Source organism: Oryctolagus cuniculus, chromosome 4 (assembly GCF_051225735.1).
Source record: "Oryctolagus cuniculus isolate XC-2025 breed Fujian yellow rabbit chromosome 4, ASM5122573v1, whole genome shotgun sequence".
Lineage (NCBI taxonomy): Eukaryota > Metazoa > Chordata > Mammalia > Lagomorpha > Leporidae > Oryctolagus > Oryctolagus cuniculus.
The window spans coordinates 8,902,777-8,919,494 of record NC_142870.1 but is presented as its reverse complement, the minus strand read 5'-3'; the positions used below and the strand labels follow the sequence as shown (position 1 = coordinate 8,919,494).

The window sequence follows — 16,718 nt, the reverse complement described above, 5'->3', positions numbered from 1 at the left end:
TCCCACCACAAGGCGATGGATGAAGTCTCTGGGAAGAGACCTGTTTCTTCATTAACCATGGGGCTAGAAAGGAGTATCTCGACACCTTGAGGGAACTATAGGGCTGGGAAGGCCCCAGCACCTGTGCCCTGCAGGACTCCCAGCCAGGTAAGATGATGGCCCTGCAAGGGCCCAGGGCGCCCTCTGCTGTTCTACTCAGTGCCTTGCATGCCAGTGGATCAGCGGGACAAGAGGAGCCAGTGGCTGTGCATTTATTTGTCTTGTTATGGGGAAACCAACAGAAGCCTGGTCCCTTGTCATTCTCTTCCAGTTCATCTCACAACACTAATGCCAAAGACACCAGCTCCTGCGATATTTTTCAAAACAACAGAGAGTATGTGCATACAGGATTCTAGGTTTGCAAAGACAGTGAGGAGCAGTTGAACAGTTGGGAGAATCTGGGGGGGGAAAAAGAACTTTAGAGAATGGGGATAAAGGTCAGCTCAGATCCACAGCACGGCCAATCAGAATGGTTCTTTGTGCCTGGCACGCAGGCGCTAGCAGCCACCAACTTGGTCCTCAGCCAATTATTTTGCAACTTAGAGGCAGGTTGCTCCAACCCCAGACCTGCACTATACCCCAGGAACTTACTGGAACACAAGCCCTGCACAGGCTGGGGGCGGGGCAGCGCCTCTCTCTGGACCTGCTCTGCACCTGCACACTTAGGCTCCAGACCCACGCCGACAGCATTGCTCCCCAGCTCAGGCTCTGAGTCGAACTCCCACTCAGCCATGTCATCCTGCAGCCGTGTGGCGCTGGTGACCGGTGCCAACAAAGGCATCGGCTACACCATTGTGCGCGACCTGTGCCGGCTCTTCTCGGGGGACGTGGTGCTCACGGCGCGGGACGAGGCACGGGGCCGGGTGGCCGTGCAGCAGCTGCAGGCCGAGGGCCTGAGCCCGCGCTTCCACCAGCTGGACATCACGGACCTGCAGAGCATCCGTGCCCTGCACGACTTCCTGCGCAAGGAGTATGGGGGACTGGACGTGCTGGTCAACAACGCGGGCATCGCCTTCCAGGGTAAGGAGTCTGTGCACCGTGGGAGAGACCTCCCCAGATTCTTGCAGCTGGGATGGGCAGAGCCTATGGGGGGAGCCTGTGTGGTCCAGAACAGACCTCCCTGCGAAGGAAAAGGAAGTCTCATGTTGGGTGGTACCCTTGGAGCCCCTGGGGACTGGGACCCTTTTCCAGCCAAAGGAGCCTGGGTGTTTCCCAGGCTGGACACCGGGGAGCGTGTCCAGGCTTCCTTCAGTTTCTCTTTGATTGAGATTTAGCCGGTGGGTCAATTTTTTAAGTGTATTTAAAATAAACAATACATTGTATACAATAATAGTAATAGTGATAATGACCAACATGAGATACCAGGGTAGATCCTTCACTCCCTCAAGGGTACCCTCCTGCAGAAATGGATCAGCTGTTTTGTTCCTGTAGCGTTCTGGCCAAGGCTGTGTGTTTATTATCTGTTCTCTGCCCCAAAAAGCTGCGGATATCACGCCCTTTCATATTCAAGCGGAGGTGACTATGAAGACAAACTTTGATGGCACCCGAGATGTCTGCACAGAGCTGCTGCCTCTCATGAGGCCCGGAGGTGAGTCTCCTGGGGACCCCACGCTGTGCCCTCAGGAGGAGCTGGCCCTGCTGCCTGGGCTCTCAGCTCCATCCCTGCTGCCTGTCCTGCTCCAGCTGCACCAGCCTGCTGCTGCCCCTGCCAGGGGCTGTCCTGGGTCAGGACATCGTCCCCGCTCCTGCACTGCCCCTGCAGTCTCTGCCCTGCCCCTGCACTGCCCCTGTGGTCTCTGCCCTTGGCACACCTGGCGCCTTCTGACCCTGCAGTCTTAGCTCACAGGTCTCCTGGGAGAGGCTCCTCATTTCTCCCATGCCCATCTCATGTTGGAGGCCCTGGGGGTGCCACCCTGGGCCCTCTCTGCTCCCTGAGTGACCTGAGTCAGCCTGGCAGGTCCTTCCTAGCGGTCACCCACTGTATCCCCCAGAGGACGTCTCCTCCTTAGACACCCTGAGCTGTCCTGCCTCTCCGTCACCTCCTGATGCCCTCCGCAGGCTAAAACACATTTCCAGAGGCTGCTCCTCCACCCCTGTGTCACCGTGGGCACCTACCTGATCCTGGCGGTCACCCTGCCCTGCCCCGTCCTCCACGGTCACTTCCAGGGCTGGGACTGAGCTCCCTCAGTCTCCCCCTGCGTTGTATCCCAGTTCCACAGCAGGGGCCTTGTGCACGGCAGCTTCACTGTGGTTCTGGAAGAATGCGAATCCCTAGGGACCCCAGTTCTTGAGTCCCCTCCTTCCCAAGCCCCTGTGAACTTGCTGCATGGATTCTCCCTTCTGAAAGATAATTTGGACGCACAGTCTGGGCCCTTGGCATGGTTTGCAGGGAGCTGCATTCTCTGTTGCTGCCTAACTCCTGGCTCAGGTTAACTGCACTTCAACGGGCTCATTGTGCACAACACGACACAGGATCCTATTTGCTGTGGAACGTGGTACAGCACTCATCCCGAGTGATGCAGTGACGTGCATGTACACCAAAAGACAAGCAGCCACTAACAAAACATTGAAACGTGGGATGCAGACTGAGGACTTCACATTCGGTTCCCTCTCAACTCCTGTCCAGTTCCCTGTCCTGTCCTCCTGGCAGGTCCTGCTGCTTACAGGACCCTGCGTTACTGGGACCTCGAAGGCGGCTCGTTGCAATGTCACTGCCTTCTCTGCTCACCCAGAAGGTGAAGGCAGAAGTGGAGTCGTTGGCTGTGTGACCACCATGCTGTGTCTGTCCATTTCACTTGGAAATCACTCTGCCATTTGTTTGTCGGGTTTCTCAAATCCCAGCACCTTTGGGCTCCAGCCGTCCTGTGCAAGCCTCTCCTGATAGTGATTTCTGGTGTATTTTAGGCAGAGTGGTGAACGTGTCCAGCCTGATGTGTCTCAGAGCCCTTAAATCCTGCAGCACGGAACTGCAGCAGAAGTTTCGCAGTGAGACCATCACGGAGGAGGAGCTGGTGGGGCTCATGAAGAAGTTTGTGGGAGACGCGAAGAAGGGGGTGCACCAGAAGGAAGGCTGGCCTGACACTACCTACGGAGTGACCAAGATCGGAGTCACTGTGCTGTCCAGAATCCAGGCCAGGCACCTGAGTGAGCAGAGGGGAGGGGACAAGATCCTCCTGAATGCCTGCTGCCCAGGGTGGGTGAGAACCGACATGGGGGGACCCAACGCAACCAAGAGCCCAGAAGAAGGAGCAGAGACCCCCGTGTACTTGGCCCTTTTGCCTCCAGATGCCGAGGGCCCTCATGGGCAGTTTGTCATGGACAAAAAAGTTGAACAGTGGTGAGCTCACCCCCAGCTCCACCCACAGGTCCTGCTTGCTAGCCTGTCCTAATTAACCTAAAGGACTTTACACTGTCAGCAAATGTCCCAGCCACTGGGGAAATCCAAACATCGCTAGTAACTAAGACCTACAAATGTTCTACACCTTGTGTAGGTAACTCAGTGACCTGACTCTTAATTCTCTGAATTTTCTTGTGATATCCTCTGTGTATGGGGAGAGACTAGTTGTAATGGCTGGAAATAACCCAGGGAAATCAAGAGTCAAATAAATGATTCATTGTAAAGCTGCTTTGCACATTGTTCGAATACTGAGAAAATTCATCCCACAAATCTGATCACAGGAAAAGTGAGAGCCAGGGAATGGATGGGGCAACTCAGGAGATAGCAAGCACTGGAGACAGGACACAGAGGAAACGTCCTTGGCTCTGTAGGCCGCACACCCGGTCACAGACACTCAGATGGGCCATTAGGTAAGTGAAAGCAGATACTACATGGAAAACAATGACTGTGTCTGAAGATGGCCCTCAGACTTCAGGATTTGGACCTGTAGGACTACCTGGACAGTACTGCACAGGGAAAGGCAGTTGACCTCTTTCTGTAAGCAGCCTAAGTCACTGGGAAGGAGAACCAGTGTCCGTGTGTGACATGAGGGCCACTTGTGGGAAGCACTCAGCTATGAAGTCCTCTGAGATCACAGGGAGTCTGCAGGAAAACCTCTCCCATGAATCCCATCCCCGGAAGACTCGCACAGGCCAAGTGCTCTCCAACTGGGCTGCACCACTCTGCACTCAGCAGAAGTGTAGGTAGGCATGGCCGTGTTGACTCAGCCTTGGCAACGCTTTTCCAAGCTACGTGGTAGAAACCAGACTTTAGGAGAAGCAGACTTTAGGGCTTAAAGGACAGAGCTGAGGGCCGATGACCCACTCGTACCAACCTGGGTGCTTCCCAGCCTGATGGGAATGGAGGTCCCAGTGTCCCAGGCCCCCTCTCCACCTGGCAGGGCCTGGCCCTTTCTGTTTCATGCATGAAGCCCACGTTCAGACACCTCACTGGGTTCCTGCCACACTGGCAGGCAGACCGGCTTCCTCCAAGAGTCGGAGCCGAGAAGAAGAAGAGGCCCCCTTTGCCATGAGTTAATCTGAATACAGAGGCCTGGGTCTGATTCCTGGGCACCAAGGGAGCGGCCACCCTGATTCCCTCAAGAATCACCATCACAGGCCTGCCTGTCCCGCCTGCTCAGGCCCTGCAGTAGCCTTGTCCCCACTTCATTAGATACACAAGGTGACTTCAAAACGTTTGTGCAAGTGGTGGGCATTCGGCCTAACCTACACCCCACACCAGAGGACCTGGGTTAGACCCCCAGGCTCTTGCTCCTGATGGCAGTGTCCTGCTCACACTGAGGCAGGAGGCAGCAGGCCACGGCTCAAGTGGCTGGGATCCTGCTAACGGGGGCTTCGATGGAGTCTCTGTCTCCCGGCGTTGGCCTGCAGGCATTTCGGGAATTTGAAGAGTGAACCAGTGAATGAGAGATGTGTGTCTCAAATGAATAAAGACAATTGTTTAAAATTCATAGAAAAAGGTGCATTATCTTTTAACTAGAATTTCCCATGATGAAGTTCACGAGGATTATATTGTCTGGGCCATCCAGCCACATTGACCTGTGGATTCTGTATGGTGCTAACACTAAATGCTAAAGAAATCAGGCTGAACATCATGATTCTTGGGCTTCGGTGGTGAGGCAGCAGGAGGCACCCCACAGACAGATTTCCCCGCACACTGTGTGTTATCCACTCTCATACTGGTGGATTTAATCCAACCCACTTCTGGCTAATACTGGGTCACACTACCTCCATACAAGGTAGCCAGTAGTGTGGAAGGAAGCCGGCCATTGTTGGAGCAACATGCATGGTGGCAAGGAAGCGTATAAACCATCTCCTAGTTAACTGCTGCGGGAGAAATCCCAGGAGGTCACACACTGGATGATCCATCTCTGTAGTATATTTGAACTGACAAAAGGGTGGAAATGGTGAACAGATTCATGGCTGCCAGAGGACAGGGTTGGATTAGGGGACAAGGGAGGAGTGTTTGTTTCTACCAGGGTGACAAGGGGATCCTAATGCAGGTGGACAGGCTCTGATCTTTTTTTTTAAAGATTTATTTATTTACTCAAAAGTCAGAGTTAGTGAGAGAGAGAGAGAGAAAGAGAGAGAGAATCATCTATCTGCTGGTTCACTCCCCAACTAGCTGCAACGATGGAGCTGTGCTAATCTGAAGCCAGGAGCCAGGAGTTTCTTCCGGGTCTCTCATGTGGGTCCAGGGGGCCCAAACACTTGGGCCATCCCCTACTGCTTTCCCAGGCCACAGCAGAGAGCTGGTTCAGAAGTGGAGCAGTGGGACTCAAACCAGCACCAACATGGGATGCTGGCAATGCAGGTGGCAGCTTTTACCAGCTGCGCCACAGCGCCAGCCCCCATGGCTCTGATCTTGACTGCAGTGATGGAAATGCAAAACTGCACGAGATGAACCTGTCCAGAACTCAACACACGGGCAAACACACACACAGAGCTGGGGGACTCTGAGTAGGGCTGCACTGTTCTGCAGTGGTCTGAACTGTGATATTTTACTGTGCATATCGCAAATTGTTACTGGTGAGGGCAATCGGCAAAGTCTATGGAATCTCTGTGTTATTGCTCACAACTGCATGTGGATCTACAATTGTCCCAATAAAAATGTCCCTTGGAATGCAGCAAGGGTCTGTCCCGGGCTGTTGACCTTCTGTTAACCCCTGGTTGGAACCTCCCTTACAGCAACCTATCCGGAATCCGTGTGAAGCCCCATGGTCCGTGAGAAATGTCCTGTGTCTGCACAGCCCAGACAGTGGCCACTGAGACACACGAACACTGAGCACCTGAAACGTGACTATTGCAGCTAAGAACTGACTTTTTCATTGCACTCATTCAGTTTCCTATAACGGACATTGCAGTGGCCACTTGTGTGTGGGGGCAACTACTGGATGACACGGAAATGAAAGCTGACCCTACGGCCTCCGGTCCCCCATCCTAAGCAGACCGCGGTGAGGAACATTCATTTCCCACCACTCAACCAATCGGCCACATCTCCAAGGATGGAACCAACTCTTCATTCTGAAAGAGGTATAGAAAGGTGCATCCTGGGGGCCTGCTCTGTGGTACAGTAGGTTTATCCTCTGCCTGCAGCACTGGCATCCCATATGGCACCAGTTTTAGTCCTGGCTGCTCCATTTCCCATCCAGCTCTCTGCTATGGCCTGCGAAAGCAGTAGAAGATGACCCAATCACTTGGGTATAGGCACCTGTGTGGGAGACCGAAAAGAAGCTCCTGGTTCCTGCCTTCAGATCAGTGCAGCTCCAGCCGTTGCGGACATCTAGGGAGTGAACCAGTGGATGGAAGTCTTTTCTCTCTGTCTCTCCCTCTCGCTGTCTGTAACTCTACCTCTCAAATAAATATATAACATCTTTTTTAAAAAAGAAAAAGGTGCATCCTGACACCCTGTGAACTATTAGGCTGTGAAGGCCCCTTGCACCTGTGCACTGCGGGACCCCCATCCAGGTGAGACGATGGCCCAGCAAGTGCCTGTGCACTATGTTTTTGTTTTTTGCAGAGATCACTTTAATTATGTTAAAATCTTCCTTTATGAGTTAGCAATCATTCATTTGAGGAAGACACTAGTGACCAGATTTATCACTGATGTGGCGTAACTAAGCCCTAGCGTAGTAAGTGAAGGTGCCATAAGCCGTGCGGCAGGAAGAGATTCTTCCGTGTGTCTCAATCTCCCATCAGATAAGAAGACCTAAGTCCAGGACAGACAGACTTCCCATCTGAATTTACATCTTTACAACCCTCCAAATGTTCTTTGCTGAATGCATCAGCTCAATGGCTTTGTTAATGTCGTTAAAAGCAGGTTGTTGGTCACAAATGCATCAACTTTTATCTTCTTCATCATACATTCAGGCACAAACTCCGGGACACTTGTCACACTCTCCCATCCTCCAGAGATGGTGCTTTCCCACATGCGACCTGTCACCAGCTGGAATGGACAGGCACGAGTTCTTCGCCTGGACCGGCTACTCCAGCCACCATGTTGAAGCCCCAGCCTTTGTGGCATGTCCCGGGTGCTGGTGTCATGACCTCACACTGCCATGCACTCGAAGGAACGGGCCGTGTCTCAATCAGCCATCTCAGTGAGCATCGCTGGCTGGGTTTACCGAAGTCTTGGGGGTTAATACAATCAGTGACTCCAAACTCTTTGGCCCTTGAAAATGTCTCTTTATTCAAACCCACACCAATGGTCCGGGATGCACAGTCGCTTTACAGCCTATGAGAGCTGTCAACCCAGCTCCTCCCAGGCCGAAGACACACAATAGAGCCAGCCTCCACCTTGGCAGTGTTTTGTGTTTTTAAGATTTATTTTATTTATTTGAAAGAGTTACAGAGAGAAGTAGAGCCAGAGAGAGAGAGAGGCACGAGAGAGCTTCCATCTGCTGGTTCACTCCCCAAATAAACACATCAGCCAGAGTGGAGCTGATCTGAAGCCAGGAGCCAGGAGCTTCTTCCTGGTCTTCCACATGGGTGCAGGGGCCCAAGCACTTGGGCCATCTTCCATTGCTTTTCCAAGCCATAGCAGAGAGCTAGTTTGGAAATTGGAGCAGCCGGGACTCGAACCGACACTGTAGGCAGCAGCTTTACCTGCCACACAGAGCGTTCACCCCTGACAGTGTTTTAACGCAATGGAGATGTGACAGCCCAGAAGGAAGGCTTTATCCCAAGGTGCTGTAGGGTCTAAATTTTAGCAACAGAGACCTCAGCCACAACTGTGTATTCCAAAAACGTGCTGCAAAGATGGAAACTTCATTCTCATCGCATAAAGGGGGAAATCAAAAAGAAATGTGATCCTCTGTCATTTTCTTCTAATTTATTGAACAATTCTAGCTTCAAAGACTCCAGTTCCAGTTTCAGAATCTCCCCGGAATAGGGGTGGGGGAGAAGATGTCTCAATTCTGGAAGGATGGTGACCAACCCTTGAAAGGATGGGAGAATGGTGGGGGAAGATTTAGAGAACCACAGATAAGCCGGCGCCTCGGCTCAATAGGCTAATCCTCCGCCTTGCGGCGCCGGCACACCCGGTTCTAGTCCCAGTCGGGGCGCCAGATTCTGTCCCGGTTGCCCCTCTTCCAGGCCAGCTCTCTGCTCTGGCCCAGGAGTGCAGTGGGCCCTGCACCGCATGGGAGACCAGGAGAAACACTTGGCTCCTGGCTTCGGATCAGCGCAATGCGCCAGCTGCAGCATGCTGGCCGCGGTGGCCATTGGAGGGTGAACCAACGGCAAAAGGAAGACCTTTCTCTCTGTCTCTCTCTCTGTCCACTCTGTCAAAAAATAAAATAAAATAAAGAGAACCACAGATAAAGCTCAGCCCAAATCAACAGCATGGCTAAGAGGAATGGTTCTTTGATGCCAGGCAAGCAGCGCCCATGCGCCACTGGCCTGGGTCCTCAGTTGGCTGGTTTTGCAATCTTCAGACAGGGGGCTCCTCTGGGATATCTCTGCAACCCATGGCCATTACAGGAAACCACGCCCGACCTGAGAGCAGGGCTGGCGCACCTACACTTCTCCAGGCAGCTCTGAGCGCACCGCCTGCCAGTGCGCAGGCAGCACACGCAGAACACGCGTAGACCGAAGCGCCCAGACACTCATCACGCACGTGTCCTGAGCTCATACTCAGCCATGTCGTCCTGCAGCGCTGGTGACCGGCGCCAACAAGGGCGTCGACTTCACCATCACACGCGACCTGTGCCGGCTCTTCTCGGGGGACGTGGTGCTCACTGCGCGGGACGAGGCACGGGGCCGGGCGGCGGTGCAGCAGCTGCAGGCCGAGGGCCTGAGCCCGCGCTTCCACCGGCTGGATATCACAGCCCTGCAACAGCATCAGCGCACTACGCGACTTCCTGCGCAAGGAGTATGGGGGCCTGGACGTGCTGGTCAACAACGCGGGCATCTACATGGAAAGTAAGGCGGAAGGGCGGGAGACCTCCCCAAAGACAACAGAGGGGTGGGGTGCATCTGTCAGAGGATCCTGGGGTGCAAGCTTTGCCACTGGAGTCTAGAAAAGGACCCCCAAGGAGCAGAAGGAGAGGCAGGGAGGGTGAGAGTGGGAAGCTAGACCCTTGGGGAGTGGTGGGCTTTTCCAGACAAAGGGACCTTGGTGTTTACCAGGCTCCAACACCAGGGGGCATTTCCAGGTCCTCTTCCATCTCTATGATTGAGATTTAGGCTATGGATTGATTTTTCAACTGATTTTGAAACAAGCAAGTTATTTTTTACTGGTGACAAGAGATGGCCCGTGGAGGTTGCCACTTTCAGGAATGGAGGATGTTATCCGATGACAGTGAGGTTGGCACAAAGCAGCAATGAGAGGCAGACTTCTCCCGGGTTGCTGGGTTTCCCGTGCACTGCTTTATGTCTACAGAATTCTAGCCAAGGGACAGGCTCAGTGGCAGATGCTGCTCAGAACAGCCATCCAGTGTGGCAGCGCCAGTTCCAGTCCTGGCTACTCTGCTTCTCATCCAGCTTCCTGCTAACATGGTTGGGAGCTGCAGATAAAAAGTCTCAAGTGTTTGGGGCCCTGCAACCCTCAGGAGAGATTTTGCTTTAAGATTTTGCTTCCAGATCTTGATTGGATTTGTTTGCATTTTTAGAATTGTCCTATGCTTCCTACCATAAAGTAGGAGTGTTAGAATGGACTGAGTAGGGGAGCAGAGAACAGGCTGAGGAAAGCAGAAACAGAAAACACAAAGCAGATTTGTTCTTTCAAAGTGACCTTTCTTGTGCAGACATAAGTGGAGAGGACTTCCAATCATGCCAGCTAACACTGGGCTATTTGGGGATTTGGCTGTTATCTCTGTGTTCCGATTTCTCCCAGTTAACTTGTGTGGCTTACAAATGTGGAACTCTACCACAAGTGTCCCCTATTTTGCTGCCACGACCTGGGACTCACTGGAGTTCAGTCTAAATAAATGGCATCCTCTACATTTTACTTAACATGCCATTCTCAAGGTCACTAGGATACTGCCCATGTCAGTAAGGAACACTCCTTTCTCATATGTAAATCTGTAAATGCTGCAAGAAACATGAGCCACTTAAGAGATTTTGTCAAAGAAAAGAATTGTTTTTAACACTAAGCAACATCAAGGCAGAATGATTCAGGGCCATCCTGATGGGTATTGATAGCCCTGCAGTAAGAGTTTGCAGTAGGGGAGAGATTGGGCTCAACGGGGAATCCAGGAGGAAAATGGGAATTGATACCCAAGGGGAAGGCTGAGGGAGGAGGGTTGTCACAGGGTAGGGTCACTCTTTGCAAACCTGATCTAAGAGGATTTTTTTTTTTTGATGGTCAGCACGATAATAAGGTATGATGAAGGGAAATAATGAAGAGAACACAGCCGAGAGGTCGGTGGGCATCTCAGTGAAGAACGGAGAGCCCAGTCTGCTTTACTTGGAGTATTTATGGCTGTTTGCTGTGGGCCTTCTTCCTCCTGCCCCTACACCCTGTCTGGAATACAGCTGGGTGGAGGGCTTTCTGGGTGTGGAATCCCTCCCAGAACTTCATAATAGTCCCCATGGTGAAGGATAGAAGACAGTCCCCTGAGCACCCCCTAGGAGAGGGCTCGGGCCCCTCGACCAGGTTATTGGACAATGGCCAGACTTTGATAAGTAAATGCTGGCTGCTTCCTGGTTCCATCACCCAGAAAGTCCCATTTTTCTTCAGCCCCTCAAACACAAAGGTTCATGTCTACCGAGCTACCATAACACCCCCCCTCAAGAGAAATAACCCGTAATCTTATGGGGAAAACATGGAGGAAGGTCCATCTCCTGTGCTTTATTAGAGCTGACCTATGGGCATAGAGTGGTGATGGGCATTCTTCTCTTGCTGTCTGTCGAGAGTGTTCAGAGGGGGCCTGGGAATGATTGTCTTGTGTGGTCCAGAGGACTGGCCACATCGTCCAAAGTGATAGGCTGGATGCCATGTCTCATGATCATCTGGAGCTGGACAGCTGATACTCTGCTAGAGACCAAATGGGTGAGAGTATTAAAAGACACATGGTTCAGAGAGAAACAGCAAGAGGAAGGAAGCTATAGGACCAAGGAGGGGCAATAGCCAGGGTTTCCATGACCACAGATTAGGTCCAAAATTACATTCTTGCTCAGCCTGGTCCTGGACAAACAGGATTTTTATAGAAAGCAGAGTGAATGATCAGACGTCAGCTGGGGCGGGGGCAGTGTGGGGTGGTGTGGGTAGAAATGTGGTCAAGTAGCCAGGGCAATGGATTCTGGCTAGAGCGCTACAGAACAGAGGAGAAGCCACAGGCTGGCCCTGATTGAGCAGAGGGGATCAGAAGAGCTCAACAAACATTGGATCAAGGGGAGAGGCTCTGTCGTGATAGAGACAGACAGTGGCCGGGCCAGGCAGTTGAGGCTTGCGGCACTTTGGGCACTGCTCTCATTGTTCACATAAATGTTGAGTAAGTGCTTCCCCCAGGGACAGGCCCTGAATAATCAAAGATGGATTGATTGGGAGCTCAGTCTCACTCAGAATTACCAGGTCATGTCGTTTCCAGAAGAAGGGTCTCTGTGCAGACAAATCTCAACACTACTCGCCCTGTGCAGGAGTGTCAGTCTGCGGAACATTGAAGAGGATGTCTAGGTTTCCACTGCAGTGGTGTCTGGATGAGGTGTGTGGGGTCCCAGCACAAAGAGGAGTTGTCACACACAGGTCTGCACCTACAGCGGCTATTGGTGTGCTACTTGTAGCACATGTGTGTTCTACCTCTACCCTGTGAAGTCCAGTTATGGAAAACAATGGACATCACGTCATACCAGGAAGGAGAACCCCTCACAAGGATTGGGAAAGATTCAGAAGTGGTGGTCCTGATGTGAAAGAGCAATTAAAGAAGATTTGGGGTCACACTTATTTCTGTAGAAATAAGTTCCTAGATTTCCAAAATCACCATAATTGTTCAACTTAAACTACATCCTCAGTGAAAGCACCCATGCTTGGGAACTGTAGTAGATTGAATATTGGATCTCTAGAAGACATGACTATGACTCAGAACCAGAATCTGTGACATGCACCAGGCAGAATCTCCCATGTATTACTTTATAGTGGCTCATTTATGTCTGCTTCTAGGAGCCACAACTATATGGAGGAATTTAAGTGGTGGTACCTTATACCAAGTTAGGCTATATTCTTGGTATAATTTGGCAATCACCTTTTTAAAGATGTGATTTCTCTTTTGGGTTTTTTAGTAGATTGAGATCTTAAGACACACTTAGATTTCATTTTAAATTAAGAGATTTACATATTTCTCAGGTATTTCCCATATGGAGCAGTGCTCACTATTACTTGCATAGAAGAAGGAAGTCCGTTCATACCAGTAAATATCTGAAGTTCTCAATCATCAGAGAGGTGGGTGCCCCCACATGTTGGATGTCCCTTTCTGCTGGAAGCCTTTGCTGTTTGGGGGTTGTCTCAAGCTCATTAAAGACAACCCTGCGTTATTTATTACTGTAACTACATGAAGAGGAGGTCCTCATGAATGAAGCTGTGCAGAGCTCATGAAGGCCTTGAGCCTTTATCTGGATTCTCACCCAAGTGCTTTGTGATGGGTGGACCAGGACCAGGGACACGAGGATGAGTCCATGGGAGCTCTCTATTCATCAGCTGGTGTCACCCCAGTGTCAATACCCAGTCCTTTGCTCTCCCCACATCTTCCTCGGTGTGAGGAGGTTTCCAGTGTTCTCAATCAGCCAAAGGTATCAAGGCCCCCAGGAAAAGCCTTGCCTTGAGCTGTGGCTTTGGCAGTCAATAGGGCAGCCTGGTTTCCTGCAGAAACGTTAAGTGTCCACCAACTGGTGACTAGGACAATGGCTTGTAGCCACCTGTTCCACTGCCTCCACAGGGTCACCATCTCAGCTGCATACTTAGTGTCGCTCCCCCATTTGCGGAGGAACGACACCGAACCCTGCGCTGTTATTTCTGCCCGGCCCTTCCCGGGTTAGCTGCCGTTCGTTCCCTCAATCACGGAGGAACGACACCACCCCGGGTTAGCTGCCAGCCCCTCCACCTCCGTGGAGGGGCAGCACCCCCTGCCACTTTCCCCGCTTCCGCAGAGGAGCGGCACACCGCCGGCCGGCTCTCTCGGGGGCTGCTCAGATGTTCCTCAGGTGTTCCCTCAGATGTTCCTGGTGCATGTTGTCTCTCTCCTCCTTTATAGTCCTCTTCCACCAAACCCAACTCTGCTGCCCACACGCTGAGCAAGCTGCTCTCCTCCAATCAGGAGCAGGATCAGCTCCTGCAGCTCATCAGTCAAATTGGCGAAGGAGCTGCGTAGAAGTTTACTCCTCCCCAGCGCCATATTGTGGGAGAGCAGATGCATAGAATAAGTCTTAATTCCAGTAACTTAGTCTAGTCTCAGTTGCACCCCACACTTAGCATCCTTATCCCTGTTGTCAGGAGCCCCCTTTCCTTCCAAATAGCACCAGGAGCCTGCACAACTGAAGACATGTCTGGTGTCTGTGCCAATCTTTACCTTGTATGGTGTCTGTGCCAATATTGACCTTCTTTCCTTTTGGGAGCTGGAGAGCTCTTGTCAGAGTGAGCAGCTCAGCCGTCCGGGCTGCAGTCCTGGGTGGCTGCTCACCCAGCCCTCCATTGCCCATTACCAATACACCTGCTCCGTTGGGGGAAGAGGGCCTAGTCGTCTTGGCAGGGGCTGCTCCCCCAGGTCCATTTTGCTGGAGAAACAGCCTCGAATATTTGCAGACAGTCCAGATGAATGAACGCATTTTCATGGATGGGCAGGAGAGTGGCAGGACTCAGAGTGGACACAGCCTGGAGCTTCACCTTTAGATTATCTGAGGGACAGCCTGGATTTGCCCAATCGTCCTGCTGGTGACAAATGATCCCCATGTCCAAGGCCAGCCAGGAAGCATCTCCTGTGGTTACTGATTCTGCCACTGTCTGCATCTACAGTAGGGTCCCAACCAGGCTGTAGGGTTGGGCTGGAAGCTGCGTGATTGAGAGTGGGCCTGGGGTCTCATCATTGAGGGGTTGGTGTTTCTTTTTTGACTCTGTCCATAACAAACCTTTGCTCACTAGCAGGAAGCAGAATGTGTAGCAAGAGACTTCTGTGTATATGCCCAAGTGGAGTGATGTGTTGAAAGATATGGTAAACAACTCAGTGATTTTCTGAGGTTTTTCTCTGTACATTAGGTAGAAGAACAACTTTAGGTCCAGTAATAGTGGGCTGGCTGCCCCTCTGCATTCCAACTTCCTATAGGATGTTACTGCACACCCTGGCTACTGGCACCCTTGGCCAAATGTGGTTTCCTGCCTCATTTTGAAGGGAGGGAGAGCATTTCCATCCCTGAGTCATAATCGGGTGGTTCCCCTCCTGTTGTACACTCCTGTTCAGGGTGGACCTGAAGAGAGAGCTTTAGGAATGAAAGCTTTGAAGTGTATTTGTTTTCTCCTTGAGGAGAGCAGGTCAAAGGCATTTGTTTGCCTGTTGGTTGAGTTGTGTGTTCATAAAGTTTGTGTATAAAAATATATAATGAATTTAAGCCCTATCTAGTCTTAACACTTTACTAGAAGTGTTCCTATTCAAATTTCCTTTGAAAACAGCTCTCATTTAAGGTGGCATCCAGGTGAATAAATTTGAAAACCAATTTTTGCTCATTGAGAGTAGTGGTTTTTGATTATCCAAAGATAGTTAAAGTCTGTTGGACTATCTCTGAATTTTATCAATCCCTATTTTTATTGGGATAAAACAATAACATAAACACACCAGGAAGAATAGGCTGTTAGGGCACTAGATATCGTATCTACTAATTGTTCCTTTTTTCCAATGATGGCTTCTGTAGAGTTGTGTCCCTGGCAGAGGTTTGATATTGTCATTATCAGATAATCATGAATGCCTTCTTTTTTTCTATTTTCTTTCTTCTTTGCAACAATTGGTGTCAGGAGTTAGAAGGGTTAACAGGCAGTTAGGAAGAACCCCTGTGGGAATAAGGAATCAGGTGTTCATGTGAAAGCTGCCATTCACTGATTAAACAGAAGACATTGCCCATTGAAAATGAAAGACTGATAGGGAACATGATGGGTCCCACACTCATAGATAACCCGATGAGAAACTGGACTCTGGCTTCATAACAGAGCACACCAATAAGCAACATGTCTCAAGTGTTTAGCAACTGATGAGTGAGGTATAACCTGCCTTCACTGTTCAGGTCAACAGTGTTTCTAATTAGTCACATCTTCCAAGGGGTGGACATGGTAATGTTTGTTAGCTGGCCAGGAACCATCACTGCTACACAAAAGGCACAGAAATAACACAGCAGGTTCCAGAATTGTGGCTCGGTCAGGTAAGCTGCCACCTGCAACACCAGAAGCCCATCTGGGCACGAGTTCACGAGCTCTAGCTGCTCCACTACCAATCTCAATCCCAACTAATGTGCCAGGAAAGCAGTGAGATGGCCCAGTTCCTTGGGCCCCTGCACCCATGTGGGAGATCCATATAAAACTTCTAACTTCATCCTGGCCTATCCCAGGCTATTGTGACCATTTGGGGAATGAAGCAGCATATGGAAATCTCCCTGAAACTATGTTTTTCAAATCAATAAATCTTCAAAAGGCCGACCCCTGATGTATCAAAACCATGTAGAAGAATTGATTAATTGATAAGCTCTCCCTATATAAGCTCCCAATATCCAGACCTTGACAGCTCCCTCCCTGGAGGACCCCTCTGGCATGCAGGAGTCTCTGTTTCCCAGTAAAATCTACTTTACTTGCTTTTCTCTTCCCCATTTGTGTCCTCATCCTAATTCTTCATCAGCATGAGATACAGAACCAACTCCAAATTCCTGTAACATCAGTCTTATGTGTTTTATTTTAGGGGTGACACTAGTGACTTCATCTTAACCCTTTATCTCCTCTGCTCACTTTCTCTCTTTTTAAACAAAACTGATCAGTCATCCTGTAGCTAGTTTTGTTTATCCCTTGTCAGGACAGGAGTGTCCTGGATGTTGGTCTGATTTTGTCCCATAGTGGAGGGTGTGTGATTGACAGCCAAGAGTCAGTGCCAGCAATCCTTTAGGTAACATTTTTAAGCAACAGACATTTTGGAAGGAGGGGACCTTGGGCATCCTCTACCTGGAGTCCATTGGTAAAATTAACCGTTTCAGTTTGTGATAAGAGAGCCATCATCTCTAAGCCAGCATTATCTTGAGGGAATTGTAGTTTTTGACAGGCA

The 16,718-nt window shown here is 50.8% G+C and overlaps 1 protein-coding gene and 2 pseudogenes across 3 annotated transcripts; 2 read left to right on the top strand and 1 right to left on the bottom strand.

Moving 5' to 3' along the window:
• The first annotated feature begins 608 nt into the window (after positions 1-608).
• LOC100345202 (carbonyl reductase [NADPH] 1) lies at positions 609-3,660 on the top strand. 3 transcript variants are annotated; one of them, XM_070071853.2, is made up of 3 exons: positions 609-1,059; positions 1,520-1,627; positions 2,944-3,660. In XM_070071853.2, exons 1-3 carry the CDS (start codon positions 771-773, stop codon positions 3,378-3,380), a joined length of 834 nt encoding a protein of 277 aa, XP_069927954.2. In that variant the 5' UTR covers positions 609-770; the 3' UTR covers positions 3,381-3,660. The 3 variants fall into 3 exon arrangements, with proteins under 3 accessions (XP_069927954.2, XP_089187562.1, XP_069927956.2); XM_089331436.1 differs by having other exon boundaries at positions 2,468-3,660; XM_070071855.2 differs by having other exon boundaries at positions 2,098-3,660.
• A 2,799-nt stretch (positions 3,661-6,459) lies between these two features.
• LOC127487583 (alcohol dehydrogenase class-3 pseudogene) lies at positions 6,460-8,840 on the bottom strand (annotated as a pseudogene).
• A 42-nt stretch (positions 8,841-8,882) lies between these two features.
• LOC138849441 (carbonyl reductase [NADPH] 3 pseudogene) lies at positions 8,883-9,515 on the top strand (annotated as a pseudogene).
• Positions 9,516-16,718: the final 7,203 nt, after the last annotated feature.

Bases quoted from the DNA above. Each gene is read 5' to 3' on its own strand.
- LOC100345202 (XM_070071853.2), top strand. From the start codon at position 771: ATGTCATCCTGCAGCCGTGTGGCGCTGGTGACCGGTGCCAACAAAGGC. The intron at 1,060-1,519 runs GTAAGGAGTCTG...TGCCCCAAAAAG, and splicing joins CGCGGGCATCGCCTTCCAGG to CTGCGGATATCACGCCCTTT. The intron at 1,628-2,943 runs GTGAGTCTCCTG...GGTGTATTTTAG, and splicing joins GCCTCTCATGAGGCCCGGAG to GCAGAGTGGTGAACGTGTCC.